Raw genomic sequence first — 26,901 nt, forward strand, 5'->3', positions numbered from 1 at the left:
GCCCGCTGATATGCAAAACACCTTTGTTATTTAAAGCATCAAATTAAAAGCAGTGCTTTTTAAACAAACTCATAACCCTGGTGTGATCCAAGTACAACAAAAGGAGCACTTACTGCCATTATCGTCAGAATCCTCACTGCTGCTGGGAAGTCGACCTCGTTTCATGATCTTCCTAGGAAACAGCAGGCAGCCTGTGAAGCAATACAAGAGGAGTTAACCCACAATAACAACACACAGTCATCAAGTGCCATTCTAGGATTTAGAGATCACAAAATGCAAGCAAGCAGTATTAAGCAGCATATGAAAAACAAACAGTAAATATCCTGGAGATGTGTAATTTGGAGCACATCACATGGGGTGAACAAAAAAAAAAAAGATATCTGAGAATGGCTGATGAGAGTCTTCAAACTGTGCTCCTCCCAAGGTTGCTGTAGACGGGGTTTTGTGCCTTTGATAGTAGTAATTTCAAAGCTACTTTGTAAGCCAAAATGCCCTCAAAACGAGGTTGGGGAATTGTCAGGTGGGCACCTGGCTTAATCAGGATCTTTTACCTGTGTATACAGGATTCCACGTCCAGAAATTAATGCTTAAAAATATTAGGGACTCTAATTAAGTAAAACAATTAAAATTTATTCCAGAAAAATATAGGCTCCCATACAAGATAAAATACTCATAAAATCATACATACAGTCCTAAGAAAAGTAGAGAGAGACAGGGAAACACATGGGTAGATGAACAGGGTGATATTTACTGATCGTAGTCTTCAAGAAGGCTCCAATGGTGATGATAGAGGACAGGAGAAATGGGACCTTCAACTGGCCAAGAATCGGGGATGGATCTAGACAGCGGAGATAGGGTACTGCTAGATTCACACCTGAGTGGAGTTGGGTCAGAGGCTAAATAGACTACCTTAGGGTACCTTTAAATATGTGCATTTTAAGTAAATAACACCGGCGGGGGTCGAGTAACGGGGGGAGGGGTGGGTAGAAAGTAATATATGGGGTAGATAAAAGAAGTTATTAAAGATGTAAGAAATAGATTTATTACCATATGTTACCAATAAAATTGTTTTAACCGAAAGAGGTTAAATAGACTACCTTAGACCCATGTAGCTTAACACATGATCCCTTGAGTCTGGTTGCAATTGGTCCCACATTTGCACTAAATGAGCGTGGCAAATGCTCGGGCTGGAATGGAAGCCTTGGGGCGTCCACTTAAAGGCGTACTGTTGGCCGCAAAAAGTGAACGCGAATTTGTACCAACAGGACTCATGTAAGCGGATCAAGTGGAACGCATTGGCCAGGTCCAAAACGCTGTAGTCTTTGGACCCCGCAGCAATGGCGGCCACGATCTCCTTGTACCTTGCGACTACCGGGGCGACGGGAGGGGTCACTGTGTTCAGGGCTCTAAAGTCGACTGTCATTCTCCAAGTGACTCCGTCTGCTTTCAGAACTGGCCACAAGGGGGCATTGCAGATGGATTGCATTGTAAGAATGACAGTCCCTCAATGGTCTTGCCTATGCATATTTCTGCTTCTGCGGGATATTTGTACTGACGCTGCAGAGGGGGATCCTTGTCTTCTATCAGAACACAAGCCCTTTTTACTGTCCCACATTCCGCCTTGCCAGTGATCCATACCCCTGGAAATTTTTGCATCCATACGTCGCTAGTGAGAGGCGCTTTACTGATGCACATCTGTGTATTGCATTGATGAATTCTGGTCCTCCGGGATTTGCCACAGGAGGCAGTTGGCCATATCAATGGTTGTTTTATTCTTGGTTAGGGAGCCCCTATCTTCCCCTTGATTACTGCAGGACTTCATAACAGATGTAAGTTTTCCTATGGTGACTGGAATCTTTTCCCAGATATGTGAGGCATGACTACCGCCTGCATACCCAGCCAGTTCCAGATGGGTGACTACAATGTTCTGGAAATTAGAGGCATTTCCTTACAACTTCAACAGTATGCTTTGCCTCCATATAATAAATATTTACATTCTGCAACTTGTTCCTGAAGAGGTGTTCACATCTTTGGATCAGAACAACAAGAGTGGTGATTAAGTTCTATCAATCCATTCACAGAGCAGGAAGCATAAATTCAGAGATCCCCAATCATTAGGTTCCTATCCTTCCACAGAATGAATAAAATAGAATTTGTTCAGGACATTTTTATGAAAGGAATAGAGCTGTATTCAATGGAATTGGTCAGGAGGACAGTTTTGTAAAGCGAATAGGCCTGTGCATGTATTACCTTATTTGTACTACATTGGTTTTTTTTAATTTTTGTGATCCAATTGCTGCTTTGTTTCCAGTATATCTTATGTTTTCTTTACTTCATTATTTTTCTAATTGTGTAATTAGAAAATCTGAGTTTCAGAGAGAAAGGTGGCCTATAAGCACAATTAAATAAATGGGATCTAGATCATTCCAGGAACAGAAAATACAAGAGAGGTGATTAAGGGCTTTTTTTGTAGAAAAAGCCCAGCAGGAACTTATTTGCATATTAGGCCATACCCCATGACACTAAGCCAGCCGGAACTGCGTTCCTGCTCAAAAAAAGCCCTGGAGCTGACACTGAATTCAGTGAATTCACCCTGCAGGATGCTGTTCTGGGATATCTATGTGAATCTGCACTGTGGAAGCCAAGACCATAAATGAAGATGAGTTCAAATTTTCAAGCGATGACCAAGGTGGTTCACAACTCTGATCCATGTTGGACTATTCATATAATCCAGTCTCTAGAAGGTCCTCATGGCAAGACAATTGCAGTGACACTTCAGGGTAGCAAAGAACATTGTAAGAAGCCATAATTTGAGATAAACATTTAATAACAATCACCACATACTGCAACCATCTGTTCATCAACCTCTAGGTATTTCTAAATTGTAGTTCAGGATTTGTCAAAAATAATCAAAGTTGCAAAAGCAAATCTTCACACATATCTATGGCCAGATTTGCTGCAGCTGCTTACAGCTGCTGCAGTCTTTAACTGTATTCACAGATTCAACAGGGATCAGATAGGAATTTAGAAACCAGAGAGCATGGGCAGTTTAAGAAACATAAACATTATGGAAGGCTGTTGGCAAGACAGGTTTTTGCTATAAATTTTTAAGTCCATTCGCACATCTGAAAAGACCACTGGTAAGGCTCTTTTCAACATATGTGATGGCAATGCCTTTTCTAGGTACAGCATTTTCATCATTAAAGGTAAAGGTCCCCTGTACAAGCACCTGTTGTTTCCAATTCTGGGGTGACATCGCATCACAACGTTTTCTTGGCAGACTTTTTATATGGTGGTTTGCCATTGCCTTCCCCAGTCATCTACACTTTACCCCCAGCAAGCTGGGAACTCATTTTACCGACCTCGGAAGGATGGAAGGCTGAGTCAACACTGAGCCGGCTACCTGAACCCAGCTTCCGCCAGGATCGGGTCATTAGCAGAGCTTGGACTGCAGTACTGCAGCCTACCACTCTGTGCCACAGGGCTCCTATTGGACAAATTTTCATCATTAGGAATGATAATCAAATCACCATCTCTCTGAAGCTATCAATGAGCTCACTCCCTGGAATCCTCTTCACTCTCATCCCAAATTAGCTTCATGATATATTGCGGCGCTTAGGAGGATGAAATTGGAGTTACAACGGCTAGAGTGAGTTTGGCAGCAATCTCATGATGAAGCTGCAAGAACATCTTATAGGACCACTAGAAAGGAATTTTGTGCAGCCTCTATCACATCTGTTAGCTCTTGCCAAGCACAATTGTTTAGAATTATTAAGTCTTTAACCTCTCTTAGAGAGACCCCAAAATGTTAAGAGGTTTGGAAATTAGCTGTGAGGCCTTTGCAAGTTCCCCCCCCCCCAGATAAAATATTGTCACTCTGTCAAACAACAAAAAATGCATGCAAAAGTTAAGCTCTCCCAGTGTCCATTATAGTTCCCAGGCTTTCGTGTTAAATGCAAGACACCTCCCTGGGTCTTCTAGGTTACAATGTATTCCCTCTGTTGCTATTCTATGTTGTTCCATAACTGCCCAATAAGCCAGCTCCCCACAATAGCCATCCTCCTGCCCAGCTTGGAAAATATGGTTACAAGCAAGCTGCAAGGTTGACACTACAACACCTGCTAGATAGATTTGTGAATACTTGAAAATTATAACATTGCCAGGGAATCTGACAGCTAGCCAATACTGATACAGTATGTGAACAAGAGGCTCCTTGGCTGTCTTTAAGTCCAATGTTGGACAAATTCAGTTGACTCTCCCAAGCCAATGTCAACAGGATCTTGGATGCTACAAAACCTACCATGTGTCCCTTAGACCCTTGACCCTTGTGGCTGGTGAAAGATAGTGGAGTACACCACCCCCCAGTGGACGTTATAAATCTATCCCTAAGTGCAGGGGTCTACCTGGGGGGGCTTAAGGAGGCTGTGGTAAGACTGCTCCAGAAAAAAACCTTCCTGTCTCTTCATGACTTAACCACAGTGATCCATGCAACAGTTACCTCCAGGCTGGATTACTTTGACTAACTCTACACAGGGCTACCCTTGAGACAGATCCAGAAACTTCAGTTGGTCCAAAATGCAGTGGCAGAAGTTCTCACAAGAACTCTGCTTAGAGCACACATCCAACCAGGGCTCCATAAACTGCACTGACTACAAATTGAATACCAGATCAGATTTAACCTTTAAGGCCCTAACGGTCTGGAAACAGCGTATCTACAGGACCACCTCTGGTATATCCCCCAAAGGGCATTCTGCTCATCTAACAACTTGCTACTAATCCCAGGGCCAAAAGACATCCAACTTTCCACAACTAGAGCCAAGGAGTTCTCAGCTCTGGCTCCTACCTGGTGGAACTCTGTCTAGTGGGCCCTATGGAATCTGAAAAAAATTCACAGGGTCTGCAAGACAGAGATGTTCCACCAGGTCTACTGGTGAGGATTAGCAATGGCTCATGTGTTCTGCTACCCCCTCCTCTTTCCCCCACTGGTATTCAGTTTTACTGATATTTATGCTGCTTTAGTTTTTTTTATGTGTGCCAATTAATATTTCTAGATGGTTTGAGCGATTATGTTGGCTTAATGTCTTCACTTTCCTTATAAATGCTGCAAACCATGGCTTGGATCCCATCTAGAATTTTCAAAGGCATAGGGAACATGAGTAATTTTTGCCCATTCATCCCTCCTGCAGCAGTCCATAACTTTCCAAAAAATACTGTTCCGAGAGACATGGGGAGCTCTTAAAATAGATGGGTGGGAAACAATGAAAATCACACACCCACACATAACATGCCTGCAAAACTTCTAGGTGAAACCCAAGCTCATATCTAGAACTGTATTCACCATATCATGAAAAATCTTTGAAAAATGGGTAGCACCAATATATATGGCAAGTTTCAAAATGTGATGGAGTATTTAGAATTCTCCTGTGGATTTACAAACTAATTGGACTCCTGAAAGAAACACAATATTCATATATTTTAAACATACATATAATGCAATAGGAAGTAAGAATAAATTGACAGTTCTCACATTGAAAGAAATAAAGTAGTGAAGTCATGTGGGGGTTGGTATTGCTCCAGAGCTACTCAATTTGCTCACAAATTATCTGGAATTGGAGGTGAGCAGTGAAGTGATCAAATGTGTAGACTGCATCTAATCATTCAGGATGGTGAATACCAAAGCAAACTGTTGTCCAAAATGATCTCTCCAGACTATTGAATGGGCAACAAACATGACTAATAAAATTCATGAGGCCCACTGAGGGAAAAAAAAGCCATGTATACTGATGGAATCTGCATAGTCAGTGACTAACCAGTAAAAGCAGATCTTGGGCTCCTCCTACATAGCAATTATAGAAATGTTGACTCAGTGCAACTGCAGAAGGCAGCGAATTCTATGCTAAGGATTTATTAGGAAACGGAATGTAACCAAAACAGCCATTATCACAATGTTTTCATACAGATCTGTCATATGACCACATTTGGAATACTGTTTACAATTTTAATCACAATATCTCAAAAAAGATGCTATAGTGCTAGCCAAGGTTCAGAAAAGGGCAACTAAAACAATTAAGGGTCAGACTTCTTTCCTAGAAAGAAATGCTAAAAAGTTTGAAGCTTTTCAGTTTAGAGGGGAAAAGATAACTAAGAAGGAACATTATAGTATATTAGGCCTGAGGTGGAGAATGTGGATAGATAGAACTTTTTCTCCCTCTCCCCTAATGCTAGATATAAGAGGTACCCAATTAAAATGATGTGCTAGACCAAAAAAGGAAGTACTGCTTCAACATGTAATTAACTTGTGGGGTTCAGTTGCACAGGATACAGTGATAACCACTAACATAGAAGACTTTGAACAGGAATTATCTGTCTGCCTATAGCATTTTTACCCACCCCTCCTATAAGGAGTTCAGTACAACAGGGCAGTTTTTATGCTGGTTAAAATGCTGAAACTCCACTGAAGCATCAATACACTGACATTATAACATTCAAAATGACTGTGTGAAGGAGTCCTTTCAGATGAAAAAAATCTCCATCCTGATGCAAGCCCCCTCAGTAGAACTGATACTCCCAAGCACTAAATTATGCAATAAATACTGGTTCTCGGTTACAAAACAAAAATAGCCAGTGAGCATCAAAGAATGAAAAGGCCAAGGAAGGAGGGGAGTGTAGGAAAGAAGCTAAAAAGCGGAAACAACGTGACACAACAAGTGAAGCAGAGCATGTTCAGTGTGAATTAAAGTGACAAGTACTCTAGGACATGCATCAAATCTCATGAGGCTTTGGCTTGCCATGTTTCAGTTTTAGTGACAATGAGGGCTGGCCAAACCATTAGCAGCAAAATCCCAAGGCACGCCTTCCAGGTGCAGTCTCAGAAATCAGCTGCCAAACTGATTTGCATCTAGCATGGTGCACAGAAGCTGAATTAGTTTGATTTTCAAACAAGTTGCAACTTCTAATAAGCTGCTTCACCGGCTTCTGCATCACAAATTCACAGCCAAGTACATGTAGAAAATATGCCTTATTGTAATACCTCAACTGAACAAAAAGGGAGATGCCTAAATACTGAAACAAGAGTGTATGACAAAACAAAAACATAAATACATCTATCATGGAACACACATTAGTATAAGCAATTGTGATCCCACTTGCTCTCTCTTACATCCTGCTTGCTCTGTGATCCAAATAAATTAAGAGTATTATCAGAAAGTCTAATTCTTCAGGTATTTTTATATCTCTCAAATTATAAAGGTAAGGTTATATGGTTCAAAAGGTAGCCTGATCAAGGCCTCATCTTAAGCATAACTTTAGGGATGCAAGAGAAATGTACATCAATGTTATGAAGATTTAAGGGGTTGCATCTAGTGGCTGATTTCTGCTAACGAAGAAGAGTGATGATTTCTGCAGATTCCCCTCCTTCCACTCTAGATCTCCAACTTGCTCTCTTGTGCTGTTCCTGGGAGCTAGCACTTCAGGAAACAATTACAGCTGCAACAGTAAAGTACCATATACCTGATGGGAAATAGCCTCTGGATCCAACTCAAGGTGTGGAAAAACAAGAAGTCTGTAAGATTCATCCACTATGATCAAATAACTAACACAGTGTGCATATACAAAGAAAAATACTAGCCACCAGCAAGAAATAAAGGTGTAAATGGTCTAGGGAGCTGGTCACAGGCTGTCTAAAACTTGATCCACATTTGGGAAATTCTAAACTACCTACAGATTTAATGGTTCATTTTTAAAAGGCTTTTTATACCTGTCACCCAAGCATTATTCTGCACTGAACATCAGTTTAAAAAGTCAACAACTACAAACATTTGTTAAGTAGCTACTTTTAATACATCTCAGTTCTACTAAAAACTATTATAACCATGCATGTTGTCACAGCTTATCAATTACTACCAAGGTAACATCAACATAAATATATTAAAGAAAAAAAATCAAACACACGCTCTGCCCCCTCTGGCATAGCCTGACGGAGGCCTGAAAACTGCTACAATTTTTAGCCTTTATTGCATGAATGTGTCATAAACCCACCCCAGGCTAGCCACCAAGATTTGGTTTTCAATCAAGTGACACATTGTATCAGACCTACAATAGGCTATATTCCAGTCTGAGATTAGGGTGTGCATTCGGTTCGGCCGAACCGAATCAACCGCTTAATCACCACTGATTCGGCTGTATACGGAATTGCATACAGCCGATTCCAATTGGCGCCCATTATGCAGGAGCCGAGTATGGCTCCCCGTATACTTCCTTATATATATTCGGAAGTATACGGAAGTCAATGGAAAAGGCGGGAAAGGGGCTTCTACAGCCTCAGGGGAGCTGCTTGCCTCCTTTCCCGCCTTTGGTAGCCTTTTCCCACCTCTCCCTGGGATCAGTGAGGGGGGGAGGGGGAAGAGGAGCCCCAGCAGCCAATCCAAAGCATGCATTTGCAAAATGCATTGCAAATGCATGCTTTGCAGGGCTGTTGTGTAGCTGATCCCCCAGCCATCAGCAACATTGTTGTTCTTTTGATCTTTTGCTTACTTGGGTATCCAGAGAACCTTTTTAAGGAGTCTGCCTGGCTGGACTTCTCCATTGCTGCTGTGTTGGTGAGAGAGAGAGATTGTGCTGTGCTGGCTGGCTGGCCCTTGGCCTCAGCTACTGCTGCTCTCTCTCAGCCTTACCAGACTTGCCTGGAGTAAAGAAGACGTCAAAGATAAGACAGTCTTGGGGTTCTTGTTTTTATTTTATTTGGTAAAAGGACTTTTTAAGACTCAGAGTCCCTTTACTGGGGTGGGGTTTTTTTGCCAATTTACCCATATCTTACTTTACTGAGAGGACTTTTAAAAGTGCAGTGTCCTTTTACTTTTCCTGATTTGGGTGGCTTGGATTTCTTGGGGTTAGGGTGAAGTTTTTTGGGGGGGGGAGGGGTTGGTAAAGTTCCTATATTGTTAAAAGTTAAGTTTTTTACTGTTTTAAAAGGATTCTGTGTTTGATTTGTTGTGGCTGTGTTGTGCTGCTGCTGTTCCTTTTCTTTTCTGGTTCTGGTTCTTGGGGGGGGGGGTGCTGTTTGGCCTAATTTTCATTGTTTAAAAGGCCACTTTTTAAACATTTGAGTTTGTGTTGGCCTTCTGTTTGGATCTATTCTCTATTGCTGCAGGTTTTGCATCCTCCTGTACTGTTGTCCCCCTTTTCCTGGTTCTGGTTTTAGGGGGGGGTGTTGTTGACTGATTTGGCCTGAGGTTTTTTATTGGTGAAAAGGCCACTTTTTAACAGTTGAGTTGCTTGGCCTTTTCTGATTGTGCGGGGGGGGGGGGGGTTGGGGGGAGGGGTTAAAAGTTGTTTCTTTCTGTCACGTTTTGGTTTTTTTTTAATTACCTCTGGTTGGTGTGGGGGTTAGTGAGGGTGTGTATGGGCTGTGTGGGCTGGGTTACTTTCATGTTTTTATAGAGTTATTTTTGGAGTCTGAGTGTGCTTTCGGTTTGGCTAGGGCGACTAAATAGGCTGCCCCACTAATAAGTGTGTTTTTAGGGATTGTGTTTTTTGAAATTAAAAAAAAATTAATCCACTTTAGGGCTTTATCTCCTTTCAAGATTCAAGTAGGCCAGATAGGGGTCATTTGAAAAGATTTTAGGTTTCTCATAAAAGGCAGCGTGACTACTAGGCCACATCAGGCTCCCTTTTAAAGAGACTAGGGTTGCAGCAGCGGTGCATCTGGCTTTCAGCCACTGAAAGCTGGTGCATCCTTAGATTTCCAAAGGGTAAACCACAGCTTCTCTCAAGTTATAGGGGACACCTGATTTCTAGTTTGCAAGGAAATCAGGTTTGTCCCAGGATCTAGTTAGGAGAAGTTTAACTAGGAGGATATAACAAGGATTGCCTTTATCTCAAGGTAGCCTTTTAAAAACTGTAGCCAGGTAGAGACAGGATCACCTAGTCTCCTAAACTTTACCAGACTACTACTACCCCAACCCAAAGAGGGACAGGTTAGGGACCAAAAAAACAAACAAACAAGTTTTGGTAAGAGGGTTCTTAAAAAGAAGACAGGGCACCTGTTGGTTCAGGGTATAGCGCAGTGAGTTAGGTTTGTAAAAAAAACCCACTCTCAGTTCAGGTTGTATGAGACTGGCCAAGGGTGACATGAGTGACAGGCAGCAGAAAAGGGGCCCTGGGGGCAAGGTCAAGGAGAAGACTAGAGGGGTGGAAGAGAGGGGGAGGACCCAGGTCTCCCCCCCACCTGTGCATGCGGCCACTCCACAGCCGCTTTCCAGGACTCCGACCTCTGGCCGGAGTGTAATGAAGAAGAAGGCCCGCCTTGGGCCCTTCATCGAGGCCGCTGCTGGGGCGCCCTCAGCAGAGGTGCCATTAGGTGCTGGCACTGAACAGGGGTCTGCTGCTCAGGCAGTCTCTCCTCCAGCTGATGTCGCTCGGCCTCAGCAGCCGGAGGAGGGGCAGCAAGAGCAGCCTTCCTTGGAGATGAGCTTTGGGGACAGTTTTTTGTCCAAAACGATCACCCCAAGGAGGGTGCAGAGTGTCATGCAGGAGCTGGAGGAGAAGCTGGTTGAGGAGGACCAGCCCCCTTCTTCGGTTCCTTCGGGCACCAGCAGTCCTTCAGGGGATGGCCAGGAGGGGAGGCCGCATGGGGTGGAGGGGGAAGAGATGGAGACACATGAGGTGCCTCCATCTCCGCCCACTTCCCCCCCCCCCAGCGGCCAGCCCCTCCTGCCACCCCGAGACACGATGTGTCTGCCCTGAGAACCTCAAAGGAGGTGGCTCCGGACACCCAAGCTGCCAGTCAGTTTGGGCATCCGTTCATCTCCAAAGTCTGGAAGCATTTCCAACTTATGGAGGATCCATGCAGTGCCAGCTATGCAGGGCCCGGATCAGTCGTGGGCAGGACCCTGCCCACCTGACTCCAGGGGGGATGCAGAATCACCTGCGGAAGCACCACCCGGGGGTGCTTCTTAAGGGGGAAAAGCAGGCTGGTGCTGTGGTGCCCAAGCGGCCAACACCACCCAGCCAGGAGGTCCGTCCCATTGCGACTACCTCCACTCTCCAGGAGCATTCCGTGGGAATACAGGGACGCCAGGCATCTCTGCCTGAGATGTTTGGTAGGGGTGTGGCACCTGTGTGCCAAGAGGGGGAATCAGGTACGGCAGGAGGGTGATCGCCTGGAACCTTGCCAGGTCGATCGCCCATGGGCTTCCATTTTCAGTGGTCGAGAATCCTGGGGTGCTAGGGTTGCTCGAGCACCTGGCGCCCTGGTACAAAGTTCCTGCTAGAACCACCCTTAGCAGGACCATTGTGCCAGCTGTTTTCAGGGCGACCAGATCTGTGGTGAAAAAGCATTTGTCCTGTGCTGCCGGGGGGACTGTGCATTTCACCTCAGATATCTGGAGCTCCTGACATGCGTTTGAGGGGTATCTCTCTTTGACTGCGCATTGGTGGCAACTCAGTGAGGTGCAGGGTGGGGGTGGCAGTAGCGACAGGCAGGGTCAGGGCTGCCAAGCAACGCGCCGCACATGGCAGACACTCTCAGATCCATCCTCTCACGGCAGTTAGAGGGCTGGGTAGGCAGCGGGAATGTCGCCACAGGCTTCGTGGTGACTGATGGTGGCTCCAACATCAAGGCGGCTGTCCAGCGTCAGGGCCTAAAATGCCTTCCTTGCGTGGTCCACCTTCTCCACCTCGTGGTTAAGGACGCATTGGGCCAGACGAAAAGCCAGGATCATCGGTATCTAGCCGCGACCCATGAGTACCGACTTCTGCTCCAGAAGTGTCGGCACATCATGGGTCACTTCTCACGCAGCAATACAGACTCGTATCTGCTGTGTGAGAAACAGACACTGACAGGCGTGCCAGGCCACCGCCTGATTGGTGACGTCAGCACACCTAGAACTCCACCTGTGCCATGCTGGAGTGCATGGTGGAGCAGAGAGCAGCCCTGGATGCCTTTGTCTCTGAGACAAGGGTCTTTCGGGATGAGAACCATCTCACCCAAGAGGATTAGGTGGTCATTTCTCAGACTGTGGAGGTTCTTGTGCCCTTCAAGACCCACACAGAAATGCTCTCATCTGACAGGGCGAGCATTGCACTGGTCATTCCCATGGTCCACATGGCCCGTGAGGATCTGGCCTCATTTCTAGTGCCGTGCAGACGTTCTTCCAGTGGTGCACGCCCTGGTTGTTAGGCTGCAGGAAGGGCTTGAGGCCCGCTTTCAGACTTTCACCCAGGATAAGGTCTACATGATGGCGACCATGTTAGACCCGCGCCTTAAGGGCACAGTCGCCGAGTGGGCCAATGAGCTCGATCACTGGCGAGACGAGCTCTCCCAGAAGGACAAGCTTTCCAGAGTCAGGGCGGGCCCAGTGCCGGTAGTTGAGGAGGAAGGGGGTGGAAGCAGCTCATCTGCCACTTCCACTGCTGTTGTTCATTCCCAACCTCCCCAGCTAGGCAGTGTTTCCCACAAGACTCAAGCTACGAAGAGTGCTGAGGTGACATTCATCGGGCGGATTGTTGGCCCCTCTAGGAGCGGTAGGGCATCGAGAGCGAAGACGGGTGCTGCTATGGTGAGGGACTATTTTTTGGAGCTCCTCGAGCCACAGGAAGCATCTCCTTTGGACTACTGGGTCACAAAGGAGGAGGTCTGGCCGGCCCTCTCCTCCGTGGCCAAGGCGTTCCTCTCATGCCCACCGACGAACGTTCAGAGCGAGCGCGTCTTTTCGCATCACCTGCAACCCTGGACAGTTGAGCAGTTGGTCTTCCTGAAGGTCAACTTGCCTCTGTTCGGCTCCCCGAATGTAGACTTTGAGAGTGAATGAAGTGAGCACCTACTTGTGCCTGCATCCTCTCTTGGCCCACGCTTGGAAGGTGGTTGTAAAATGCTCCTCCACTAAAAATTGACTAGAGTCCAAAGACAGCCCAAAAACTCACTCACAAATTGATTGGCAGTGCATCCCCCCACACCCCTCATCCCTCCCAAAAACAAAAGTGAATGCTGGTTTAAAAACTGCAAAGCGATCCAAATTTCCCCAGTCCCCCATCCACACATGCCTAATAATACTGAAAGGGCCATTGCAGACCCCAACTGTAACCGACAGCACCCACAGGCCCAGCCAGGATAACCCACCTAGTTTTTTTTCAGGGGCAGGAGGAAGAAAGAGGGAGGTGCCAGTGATGATGACAGACAGCCAGCAGCCATACCAATGCTGAGGTCCCTCTAATGGGACAGTGATGCTGGTGTGTTGCTGAGCTGAGAGAGAAGGAATGGTTGCCTGCCTCTCACACAATCTGAGGCCCTCCCAGTGATCTTCCTCATTTGGGGTGCAATTCTGGCTCGCCTCCTCGTAGTGCATCTTGGGTAACGCAAAAGAGCCTGGACCAGCCAACCATCCATCACTCAAGGTAAGTCAAAATGCTTCTTGCTTTGTGTCAGATACAGAATGATGTGGAGCTAGGTGTGGTGGTTCACCACTTCTCTTGAGAGTTGTGTTGTTTGGGGCAGGGCTGGAGAGCTGGCATCTGTAGATTGTGTGTTCTGTGGCAGGGAAGCTGGCACCTGGGTGAGAGACCCAGAGCCAGCATGCTTGTTGTGCTTGGCCAGCTCTCCCCGTGTTGTTTGGGGCAGGGCTGGAGAGCTGGCATCTGGGTTTGCTGCAGCCAGGTCTGCAGAGCAGACCTTAAGCAGATTGTGTTTTGTGTGGCAGCGACGTTGGCAACTGGGTTTATACTGTTTCCAGGCCTGCAGGGTTCATAAAGTAGATAGAGGGATGTAGTACATTTGGGTCCTATAGAGATTCTCTGGTGTGAAGTTAGGTTTGGCTTTGGGTGCCCCAGGAATTGGACCACCTGGTCCAATTTTTTTTTTTTTGGCCTTGTGGGTTTTGTGTGGGACAGTGCCCTGAAGCTGCACAGCAGTTTGGGGGGCTCTCCTCAAAACCTCCTGCTCCCCAGAGCCACTTTTCCCATGACAATTACAGTGAGGAAGTGGCTCCAATTGGTTTTTTCTCACCATTGGGAGCAGTGTTCCTTTTGGGGTGCCCACAGATGGGTGCAGCCTTTTTGGGCCAAGGGGGTTTCATGCTGGGGAGTCCCCTGAAGCTGCCCTGCAGTTTTGGGGCCTCTCCCTCAAACTCCCCTCTGGCCAGAGCCACTTTCCCCACAGCAATTATAGTGGAGGAAATGGCTAATTGGGCTTTCCCCATCATTGTTGGCAATGGGCCTTTTGGGGAACCCAAAGACAGGGACCCCCTGGCCCAATCTTTTTGGGACTTGGCGGTTTTGTAGGGGAGAGTCCCCTGCGGGTTCCCTGCAGTTTTTGGGGTTCTCTCTCAAACTCCCTGCCCCCAGTAGCCTCTAATTATGCCCTATGTTGCCATTGATTTCAATGGCCCATAGGGTATAATGGTGGAATAGGGGCACCCTCTTTGGGTGCCCCTGGAATGGGACCCCCTGGCCCAATATTTTTGGGACCTCGGGGGTTTGTAGGGGAGAGTCCCCTGCAGATCTCCTGCAAATTTGGGTGCTCTCCCTCAAACCCCCTCCCTTCCAGGCGGCTTCAAATTTACCCTATTTGCCATTGATTTCAATGGCCCATAGGGTATAATGGGGCCGTATATTCGGAAATAGCCGCACATCTACCGTATATGCGGCTATTCCGACTACGGCATTCAGAAATATACGGGATTCCGTATTTTTTTTCCTCCCATATACTTCTGAATCTGTGTACTTCCAAAAAAAATTTTTGCACACCCCTACATGAGATGTCCACAGATTAGCATTCTATTTATACAAATGCAGTTGGGCTACTGAATCATTCCATACTTAATTTCTTTGCTTTTTGGTGTAGTTTTATATCCTAACTCTGCAATTAAGTTGTAACAAATAGCAATAGACAAATATAGAAGCCCAAAAGCAATACACATACAGTGAAGCCGATCCTCCATGTAAACAAAACACCCTACTTGTGGGAAGTTAGCCCTTGATTATAAGCCTACTCTTCTCCTTGGCGTAATACCTGTCTATGAAAGATTTATGGAAGAGCATTCAAAAACGTTGATCCTGTAGTTTAGAGCACATATCAAACAGTATTCTACACTCCTGATTTTGTAGCTCACCTTTAATGCAGTATTTGCCAAAAAAGTTCAAGAGAACGTTCCCAATTAGTTATAGCCTTATATGAAACTGCATGTTGTATCCACCTAGGTTTTCTACTGGTGAATAAGAGAGGACGGATTCTCCTTTGTTAGTCAAAAGGTTATGCTGGGGATCATATGGACAAAAGCCTAGTGGGGTGGGGGCTGTAGGAAGAACGGGCATGGGGTGAGACTGAATGAAAAAACTGGCTGGTCCAACCCTATGGCTGAAATGCTAAACCCACTTATCTGGGAGTGTATCTTATTGAATAAAGTGGGACTTACTCCCAAGTAAACATACCTAAGATTGTACTGCTAATTACCTAGCTTTTGAATTAAGTACAGCTGCAATCCATGGAGTATTATGCAGACTTCAGCTAAAGGTTTCTAAATTAAGTGGTATCATTTCATTTTACAGTTCTGCAATGTTCTGATACGAAGCATTTAGTTAAGTATTCTTTTTAGAATAAGATATACCTGGTAATCCTAACAGCAATGGGCAAGTAATACTCTTGACCACTGTTCAGAATACCGTTAATGCTCTATTTCTATGAATAAACAAAAGGATGTTTGATTGTTCTTAATCTTGAGAACCGTAGCTTAAGAACAAAGTTAAACATTTTATCTTGTGGACAAAGTCATGGATGGTGTGAATCAAAACTAAAGATTTAAAAATCTATCAATCTACTGTAAATAATTAAGTAGGAAAGAACTACTCAGTCGATGTATTTGGACTTTCAGAAAATTGCTGACATCTTCAAATGGAAAAATAACTCAGATTCCTGGATCCTAGAATCAAACACTGGTCACCGTAGACTTTTTCTACTTGGGTCTCACACTGAGCTATCATGGTGAGAAAGAAAACATCTTTTAGCAACTCATGCAGAGGATAAACTATGGGTGGGCAGCAGGGCTTAAGCTCCCACCTCATGGCCAGTGCATAGAAGTAGGCCAAGAAGGCAACTGCCTAAGGTGCCACCTGGCCTGGGGGCTCCGCCAGGCACCCCCTCTCTTCACGAGCAATGAGTGTGCTCCTTGGAGCCTGCCTTCCGCAATGGAAGTGCAGATGCTGCCTGGGTGGTTTTGCGTTCCCCGGGAAACACGAAAGCAGGCAATGCCTGCACAGTGCACTCCTTGAAGCCCAGCAAGGATAAATTAACCAATTGTAAAAGCTGAAGAAGAGCCAATTACAATGTCTAAAAATTGGCTCCTGTTGAAGTCGTATGCTGCCACTCATTCTTCCTACTCCACTTTAACAGAGTCATGGGGTGGGAACCATAGCTCAGTGGCAGAGCATCTTTCTCACATGCACAAGGCCTTGTCACTGGCATCTCCAGCTAAAAGGATCAAGTAGTATTCTCACAATTTTTATTGCCTAATCTCACAATTATTTTTTTAAAAAAATAAAATTTAAAATAAAAAACTGTAAATTAAAAATGTAAATAGTTTCAAGTTTCTTCATTTCTCCTACAATTCTCTGTTTTTTAAATGTTGGGGGGGCGCTAGTGGGTAGCTCACCTAGGGCACCAAAAACCCTAGCACCAGCCCTGCCCTCTCCCCCCTGGATTTCAAAGAGAGGGCAGTGTCCCCCCCACCCACCCAACTCCCAGGTAGTATAATGAAGCTGCTTAGGCTTAAACTCTGCAGTCTCATCCTTTCCACATGTACAGAGGCTGCAACTCCACTTTCTTTCTCTTGGATTTTGGGGCATTTACTTGTTACACAGAAATACCCCTGCCCTCCCTTACTGTTATGTCTTGAACCGTAAGTTAATGTACTGCGTGGCGATCGCTACAGAGGCAACCAGGGGAAACCCACTGGTCCCCGGATGTAGCTCACTAGACGCCCCGCCCATCAAGATCTGTGGCGGGAAGTTTAACTGGCCAGGATTGGACTGGTCAGACTGGGGGCAGTTCCAGGAAATGTATATAAGCGAGACCCGGCCCGCGTGTTCTCTCTCTTGACATGTACCATCGAATAAAGCATGTTGCCTTCAAACCGTCTCGTCTCCCAGTACATTACACTTACCTCATTTTTTCTTTGGGTTCTGAGCCATTTAAACCAAACAGCTGGACTGTTTTTCATGAAGAGCAGAAAGCAGGAATTTGAATGGCTTTCTGCTCTTCATGGTGGCTTTCAGCTCTTTGTGGCAACTCTTCAGTTTGTGAACAGGCCAACATTGGCTCAGGCCAGAGACCCATTTAGTCCGACACTCTGTGTCACACAGGGGCCAAAAATCAGGTGCCATCAGGAGATTCACCATCAAGGCCAGACTCCAGAAGCCCTCCCACTGTTGCCCACCAAGCACCAAGAATACAATGCATCACTGCCCCAGACATAGTGATCCATCTATACCTTATAGCTAACAGTCACTGATAGACCTCTGCCCCATATGTTTATCTAATCCAGGGTGGGAAACCCTTTTTCTGCCAAGGGCCATTTGGATATTTATAACATAATTCGTGGGCCATACAAAATTATCAATTTAAAAAACAGTGCTCCACCAAGGGAGAACAATTCAGGCCAGCAAAATTAATGCAAAATAATTGCTTTTCTATTTGAAGTCATGTTGGGTGAGCACCTCCCACCGTGGCAAATGCCTAGGTTCAGGGCTTTTTTTTGTAGAAAAAAGCCCAGCAGGAACTCAATAGCATATTAGACCACATCCCCTAATATTAGCATATTAGGTCACACACTCATTAGCATATTAGGCCACACCATCTGGGATAATCAAGTGCAAATTGAACTGGTGGTAGCTGGCTCCCATCCCCCTCCCAGGCCCGGCACTAGGGGTTCTGGTGCCCCAGACTGAGTTATGTGCCCCTGCCCCTCTTGGGGTCTTCCCACGCATGCAAAGCGTGCGTGGCCCGATAACATCGCCGGAAGTGACATCATCGGGCTGTGCACACTTTGTGCAAGTGCTCAGCCCAGCCCTCTCCCGCTTCAAATGCAGCCTTTTCCACACAACTGAAATCCCATCAAACTATTGTATAAACCACTTAACAAATCCAGCCATATCTTTAGGATATGTTTTTGGGTACAAACAGATCCAACTTTGCCCATCCTGGATCCACACACCTAAGATGCCGGTCATCTTGTCCCTCTTCTCATGGACATCTACTCTTCAGACAGGTAGCTATGAATTTTCCCACATACACACTCTCTCAGCTCTGCTAACTACTATTTTTCTGGTGATTCTGTGTGTATGTTAGTTTAATAGCGTGTGTGGTTTTTTATTATATTATTTTCAATTTTAATAAAATTCCTATCTTATTTACAAATTGGCCTCATCACTGGGTCCATTAAGAGGGTCTATTTGGGATTATCTCAGATAATTGGTCCTGCTCTGTCCCACATCTCGCTACACACTGCCTTTTGACACTAATTTTCCCAATAAAGATCAGAGGCAATATTTATAATTCTGTTGGGGTAACATCTGGGCCTGGCGATCTGTCAGTTTTTAATCTGTCCATCAGTCATAGGACCTCCTCTCATCACCTCAATCTGACTCTAGTCTTTCAACACCCCTCCCAAAATTGGCAGTTCTGGAGTGAGCAAATTACTAATGAGTGTAGTGGGCTAATTGCCAAAGGAGAAAAAATACATTTTTAAAACCACATGATTAATTTTGAGGGCATTTTTGTGGAAATATAAATTATTTTGTATTTAAATAATTTAATATAGATTACTAAATGTGGATCTGGACATTCAGCCCCATGCTCCCCTTCCACTGAAAAGTCTATGTCCCAGAACTCACATGCTGTTTTGTTTTTCTTAATGAGCTGGGGGACACTCACAACAGACAACAAGAAAGTACTTCACATAGCACATCATTAGTTTAAGAACAGCAAAGCAGCCAGGCCAGATCAAATCAATGGTATAGCATCCAGAATCCTGTTTCCAACAATCCTATTTGGCTATCAATGCTAAAAGCCAACAACACATCTCTAAAACCCCACCCTCCTTTTAAATTCAATCACACCAACTCATAGCCGTGAGTTCCACAAGTCAGCCACCAACTTTGTATTTATTAATAACATAATCATTATTAATTTAGTAACAGCTGGTTAAGATGGCTTTCAGAGTTGATTAGACAAATCAGTGAAAGATAGCTCTATCAATGATCAGTCATCATGATTATCTTAGAGAAAGTATACTATACAATACAAAATGTACTATGAAGGGGCAGCTGATATCCCACACTGATTAAGACGAACTCAGAAACACAAACCAGGTTAACCAGGTTTTCTCATACTCTTTGCATTTATTTATTTTAGATATTTATACCTAATTTTTGTTCCTATAGGGACTCAAATAGATTTACATCATTTTACAACCACCCTATGAGGTAGATTAGGTTGAGTATGTGACTCACTCAGCATGAAAATTTATGTCATGCCCTTCTCAAATTCATCCAGTGCTCCCTCAGTTTTCACTTCAGATGGCTTGTTCTCAATAGTCAAAGAAGATGGCATGTTCTCAATAGTCAAAGAACACAGTTTGTTATGTTCCCAAGTGAATGGGATTGACTTCTGGGATGTGGTTATTACCATATCTCAACAATATGTTGACATACACACCATTTACCAGCTCAACACGCATTTTACTTTTTTAATTCTTCATGTCTGTAATCACATAACTCTGAAAGAGACAACCCAATAGGAGTACTGGTCAACTTCTCAGTGCTTAGGATAAGGCAAAAATGTGAGAGAAAGCAAGTCTAACCACTGCTACATACAAAGGTGGATATTTATTTATTAAAACATATATTTCCCACCATTCTTAATGGTTCAAGGTGGATTACAATTATAACTAAAAACATTTCTAGTTAAAACCAAAAATAAAATACCATGAGATAACTAGCATTCAAACCCCCTCAAAAGCCCTGGCAAACAGTCAGGCCCTTGCAGCAGCACCAGAAGTTTTCTAAGGGGGGAAATCCTCGCCTCTTCAAGGAACCCATTCCTTAGAGCCAGAGCCACAATTAAAAAGGATTACATCAGGGTCATCAACCTTTACAAGCCTGTGAGCACCTTTGCTTGTAAGCACCTCTGGAATTTTGAAGCAGGGTAATGGGCACTACTACAAAATGGCTGCCTCGGGAGGTAGAGCCAAACATGCACACAGGAGAAGAAGTGGGATGAAGAATATAAATCCACAGAGAGAGAGAAGGAACCTATTGAGAGGACACTGCACAGTGAGAGGGCTGTCACCCCAGCCCTCACTTCCTCATAGCTGATCTGTGGGTCCAGTTTACAGGATCCTGAATCCTTCACTAGTGAATGGTGGGGAGGATCCAAGTGCAAGGCCCCTTTATTTGTATGAAGACAGCCAGTCACTGGTTCCACCACAACAGACCCACCTCCTTTCCTGAAGCATATTGCGGGCACTATGTTGGCGAATACTTATGTACATTCCCATCCTATATCAATATGAACAGGGATAACATACATTCAAGCAACATGTCCATATGGTGCTAATCAGTTAACCTTGTATCAAAGGACAGTAATTTACTGTACAGACCTCCGCTTACTGCTGCCGTTTCATTTTATATGGGATATCTAGCTTCCACTAAACAGAAACACAGGCAATGCCATGTAACCCTGAATATAAAAATTAAATTCTATTTTTTCACCTCCTAAGGATAAAAATAAACACAGTATCAATATACCTTGAACATAGCATGATATACGTTGAATGACAAAAGAAAATGTAGTTTTAAAGTGGCTGCAATTATTATTTTAACAGCTGAAAAGAAACAGATTTCCATATGGACATTAAATGTGCATCCCCAGGTCAAAGCTTTTATAACCTGTGTTTCCTTCCAGAGTACTTTTAATGACTTCCATAAACCCCTGGGTAAACAGGATTTATAATTCCAGTTCTGACAGATCATTAACTATAACGGTGTTAACGGGTGCCAGTATAATAAACTGCACACAACCTCACAGAGACAGCCCAGGGAGAATGCAAATGCACACCCTGAAGTAAGACTGAGAAATTAGCTACTCTCCAAAGTAGTCCATAAGGTGAAGAGATACCGACTACACTGAGAACTAATTAGCATGCCTATGCTAGAGATCAATTTGAACATTTCTGTATCCATGGTAAGTGCGCTGTGTATAGACTTGGGACATATTTTAATGAAATAGGCATACAGGGTCATGGATACATGTGCCTCATGGTTGCACTCAGCTGACTTAAGTAGGTTTGTTTTTCCTTCCAAGTTTGCACCATCATAAAAGGAGCATCTATAAAACTAAAGTTCTATTGTGTAGTTGACAATCAACTTATTTTGGCTTTAGCTGCTGTGAAGGCTTTTGGCGGCAATGGGTTGGACCTTGCATATATAGCAGAGGCTGCAATCCTAACAGCATTTCCCTGGGAGTAAGTCCCACTGAATAAAATAGGACTTACTTCTGCATAATATGTATAGGATTGCAAAATTCATTTATCTTTCACCCATCAGACTTATTTGGCCATCTCAAGGTGGAAGGAGATGTCACCTGAATCAATTTCAAAAAGGAAATAGCAACATGATGAAGCAGCAGGGAGCATTGAGAAGGCATTGCATTTTGCTATGTGGTAAGTTTTGCAACCTGGGAATGAAACCAGAGAAAGTGGAAGGGAAATCTCCAGCTGTGAAAGAAAGGCATTATTATTTTATTTTAAACATATGGGTCACCAATATCTCAGGAGAACTGACCTGGATTCTACAGCTGGAAAGAGGATCCTATCATGACAGGTACACCGCTTGCTATGCAGCAGAATATCTTAGAGTGCAGAAGAACTTGTAGGAACCGGGCATATTTTAGTGTGGGCAGTCTATTTAACAGATATTGAATTTTACAAAAGGAACTAATTCAAGTCATAGCTAAACAAGAGGAAACAAATGTTAAAAATATGAAGTGTTACTACATAGGCCAGTGCACAGTTTATGAACGTTTGTGCAAATGAACTTACGGCATGCACCACTTTGAGCTAGACTATAATCACAACCTCTATTCTGACAACTATTTAAAAGCCTGTTTTGTTCAAAGGTGTATTGTTATGGTGTCAAAAAGTTATCTCTTAGCATCTGATTAAACAATTTTACAACTCAACAGACAAGCCACCACTTTGTATGTATTCTACACATTCTATGTTGAAGTGTTAACTTCACATTTATCTTTCTCGCACACATATATACGGTAGTTATGTCACATACTGAAGCTCACTGCCTTGAATTCCACATCAGTCAACCTGTAGTAACAAATGGCTATATATTCACATTCTAGGCTGCAGACAATAATTCTTTTATACACAAGTATAAAAGCCCAAGAAGGAGGGAAACCTGCCGTTTAAAAATCCTACTCTTGAATGCAATGCCATGAAAACACAGAAATTAAATTCCTCCATGTTGTGTGCACATCTTAGGATGACTCAGTGTCCAGTTTTACTGGACTATGCAAATACCCCACATCATCTATTTCAATAGTACACCAGAAATCAACAGCTTGTGAAATCCCACTATGAAATGGAGAGGGAGGTATTCTGTAATGAAGATTTCACCAAATTCTGAACAGCTAGTTTTGTAGATACGATCCCTACGATCCAAGTATGCTCCTCTATTACTACTTGGAAACAGGCTCTCATTTCAGGGAAGAAGGAGAGCTTTATAGATGTCTTAACTGGCAATGAGATCCCCTGCTGAGAGATTTTAAATGCCAAGTTCATTCTCCTTTGATTATTTCAAACGTTTCCGTCTTCAACTGCCCAGTCTGCAAGGAAAACAGCTGCTAAAAAGGTACCGTCGTGTCTCCTGAACCCGCCCACCCGTTTTTTCTCCAATCCACAGAAGGCAGCAGTCGTTTGTCGACCGCTTTAGCAACCCAATTGCCCAAGGATTGCAAGCTTAGCTGTTCCTATTCCAAAAAAGCAGCAAAGAACTACAGCGTTGCGGGAGGGAAGGAGGAGCGAGACGCTGGCGAAGAGCCGCCTTATTATTTCCTTAGCAAGCCAGATGAAGAAGGGCGAAGTAATAAGTATGTGTAGGGGGGGGTGTACACACACTGCCAGAGCGAGCCAACGATGGCCCCTTCCTGTGCAACTGCAAATCCGAACCGCAACGCCGCTGCTTGTCTCCATTTGAAATTGACCAGCCCTACTCGTCGCCAGCTCCGGTCTCCCTCCTTCCGCTCCGCCCTCTCCTCCAGGCTGCACCAATCCGCTCCATCCCGGCTGCAAATCAAACTTGCTGCCCCCAGCACAGCTCTCTCTCTCGAATCCACCTCTCGTTGCGTGGCTGAAAACGGCTATGCAACCCTCCTCATCGCCTGCTTTCCCTCCCCCTGATCTCCATGTTGTAATGTCTGGGGAGGGAGGAGAGGGTTAGTGTACTAAGCAGCACCGCTGAGGCTTGGCGGAGCTGCTCCCCCTCCTCCCGCCTCTCTCCTCCCACTCCTCGACAGTTCTGGAAACTGGTATCACCTCTTGTCACAGGAAACCATACAGCCGGCGGTGGCAAACAAACAAATGCCCTCCGGCCTCCACCCGGTGAAAAACACATCCTGATCCCCACTACAAAGGGTGTGCGAGCGAGGAAAGGAGAGACAACAGACGATCTGAACGTCTAGAAAAGGAGCTGAAGATGCGAAGCCTAAGGATTTGGGCAGGCAGAAAAAGCGCCCGGGCGGCTTTGTCTAATTTCAGCAAGAGGGCATGACCGCCTCCGTTACAGTCTCTCCTTCTGGAGGGGCGGAAGGGAACAGACCGTTAGGTTGCAATAATGCGCTTAATTAAAAACACTATCACCTACACCCATTTTCTTTGCTTTGGTGCAGAGCAAGGAAAGCGGATTTTCACATCCGAACTGATCCTTGCTTCCGCCCGTGCAAGCACCATTTATATACTTCACGCCGCCAAACCCTTCTCCCCCCACCCCCCGCATTGTCTTATTATTCCATCTGCATCAGTCAGCACCTGGCGATATTTCGCTTCAAGAGCACCTTAAGACGTTGCTCGTATAAATTATTACATAATCGCACCTGCCGCCACAAGGTTTTGCCGAATCGGATGGAAGGGGAATTAAGCTGCCGGACTTCCTTCTCTAGCACTCAGCATTACATCGGAGAAGCCCAAGTGTCCCGCCCCACCCCGCAGCTCCAAGCCAACTGGCATCTGCGTATGACTGATAGAGAAGGAAGCTGAGGGCAGATGCTGACCCTTCGCTTGAAGAGTGTTTGAAAAGTTTGCACCCACCACCTGCGAGTGTTTGCTGCTGCGCGGCAACCGTGCATGCATTTACGCTTCCCGGCGCGGGGAGGGGGGGTGAGGTTGCCCGGAAAGAATGGAGAAGTTCAGGAGGCTTTTGCCGGCGTCGTGCACCTGCCTGCTTGCCAAGCTTCCAGAATCAACCCATAGCCCAAAGAGAAAACTCCGCCTCCTTACGGGGGGGAGGGGGAGCCAACGCATGTAGCAAAAGAGGCCGTTCTAAAGGGATTCGAATCCCAGGGCAATATTCCACATTCCATCCTTTCCCCGCATTAATCATCCACGCCAGCAGCAGCAGCGTTGAGCACTGAGAGAATCTGCTGCCACCCAGCAGAACAGCAGTCAAACAACAAGCCCCACCGCGCGCGCTCTCCGCCTCACACAGACACACACGCACACCCCTTGTTTCCATCAAATCCATACACTCACACTTCCCTAACACGTGCATTTTAGGGGCCTCGCAAGTTGCTCCCCAATAGCAGGTAACGTACGCTTCGTTTTAAAACAACAAAACAAACGGAGCAGGGAGCCCTCCTGCCAGCCTCCCCAAATGCCAGCTTCCAGCTGCACAATGCCCCCTCGCTGCACCAAGTTCACGAGCATGCCTGCAAAATAAGACTTCGACCTAATCAGCCGTGTCCTGCTGTCGAAGCACACCATACCCATTAAAACCTACGTAGGATGTGCCGAAAGGGAGGGTACATTTATTCCGATAAGCCGTGTTCCTGCGCTCGCTCCCTATCCCCTACGCTCCCTGCCCTTGAATTAATGGAATGGATATTTCGAGCATGTGGGTGACACGGCGACAGATCCTGGTTCCTGGCCACCCCTCCCCCTTGCTAGAGCCGTATCTCAAAAGGACCTGCGCTCTGCCATTGCCATCTGTCTCCCAAGTTGTTACAATGCTTCACTTTCCGAGGAGGGCTGATCTATCCAGCATGGATGCACTTTAGCGTAGGGAACCCCACACACATACACTTTCCCACAAAGGAAACTATGGCAAAACTATTTGGGTACACAACAAAATAGCACTTAAGGTTGTGGAGAGGGGGGCAACTGGGTTCCTTCTTTCAGTTCTCCCCCCCCCCAAAAAAAAAGCTCCCGGTAAGCCAAAAGCAAAGTCTGCAGCAACAGAAAACGCAGCCCACCCTGCACTCCCTCCCAATTCGGCTCGGCTCGCCAAGCTCCAAAATTATCCTCTATTTTCTCCTCCCCTTGCCCCCACCCCGTTCCTCCCCAGCTATGTACAAGTTGCTTATGGGATAGTGAAGCTGCAACTCAACTGCCTCCCCCTTTTGCTCCCTATCAAGAAGCAAATCTTTTGGCGCCATATTAATGACGTACTATATTATTTCCACTAGGCAGCGACCTTCGGCATTAAATTGCTCTCTAGCTGCTTCTGGAGAACTCCAAAGCTAAGCAACCAAAAGCACACACACACACACACACATCAAATATGGCTGTGCAGGCAGCTCATTCTGCGGCGACGGGCGGAGAGGAGGAGAGTCGGGAGCTGCCTGGGCACAGTTACCTGCTGCTGTTGCTGCTGTGATGGTTGCCAGTGAGGTTGGAGTTTCTCGGCGCGAAGGGGTCTGTACTGCCTCATGAGTTCAGACAAGCACTGGAGAGTGGGAGCAGATTGTGGCTCCCTTCACACACACTCACACACATACACATATACAGAGACACTCTCACTCTGACTGACGTTTTTACTTGTTATGGAGGAAGGACTCTGTGAATCAAACTCATTTCTGGGTCACTGCTGCCACAGGGGGGAGCTACTTTAATCCCCTGCCAAAACTAGGAAGGGGGGGCGAGAGAAACAGGGTGGGAAGGAGGAGGCTAAGCAAGAGAGAGAGACTACTGCACTTGGAAACTGTCTGCTTTAACTCTTTGCAGTCCTGACGGGAGATATCACGCTCCACTTACGCTGGCAGCGAGGAGGAGCCCTCCGTTCCGGAGGTTTGCTCCAAGGGACGTCGTTTCTTGGGAGGAAGTATGTTTTACATTCAAGGGCGGCACGGCAGCCAGTAGATTTTGAACACAGATCTCAAACTGTCAGCTGCTTAAAGGAGGAGTTTCTGCCTTGGCTGACAAGTTGTTCCACCCCACACACACCCCCCTCAATTTTTTTTTTAAAAGTAGCAAGATACTCTCTGCTTGAGGAGTGCTATTAACATGGGTGGCTTTTTATGTGGTGGGAAAATCCTTAATTCAAGAAGGGTTTAAAAAAATCAATTGCATTAATCAGCCATCACAGCTCCTCCCACATAATTATATTGACACTGCTAATACTTTTATTTTCAAAAGCATATCACCAAGTTGTTCAATTTATAACATAGTCACCATGTAAAAAAGGCACAGGCTCTGCACAGTGCCATGTGTTGTGTCATTCACTTAGCACATCTGATCTCTGAAGCTACCCATGCACATTCTGCACGGATCCTATGCCCCTGCCCTGTATGAGGAACGAATGGTACAGCACAAGGTCAGTGCTTGAAACCTTGTGCCACAGCATGCCTTCTTC

General features: G+C 45.4%; 1 protein-coding gene across 3 annotated transcripts in view; it reads right to left on the minus strand.

Annotated features, from left to right (window-relative positions):
- Positions 1-26,106, minus strand: part of JADE1 (jade family PHD finger 1) — a 108,892-nt gene extending 82,786 nt beyond the window's left edge. For 2 of the 3 annotated variants that reach the window (XM_060246792.1, XM_060246790.1), the window contains exons 1-2: positions 25,906-26,106; positions 114-191 (exon numbers count right to left, since the gene is read on the minus strand). In XM_060246792.1, the coding sequence (XP_060102775.1) occupies positions 114-165 (52 nt within the window). In that variant the 5' untranslated portion in view covers positions 166-191; positions 25,906-26,106. Of the gene's footprint in view, positions 1-113; positions 192-24,148; positions 24,245-25,905 lie in introns of those variants that run through there. The other variant, XM_060246791.1, reaches the window with a different exon arrangement.
- Between the last annotated feature and the right edge of the window lie 795 nt (positions 26,107-26,901).

This window comes from Heteronotia binoei, chromosome 9 (genome assembly GCF_032191835.1).
Source record: "Heteronotia binoei isolate CCM8104 ecotype False Entrance Well chromosome 9, APGP_CSIRO_Hbin_v1, whole genome shotgun sequence".
Taxonomy (NCBI): domain Eukaryota; kingdom Metazoa; phylum Chordata; class Lepidosauria; order Squamata; family Gekkonidae; genus Heteronotia; species Heteronotia binoei.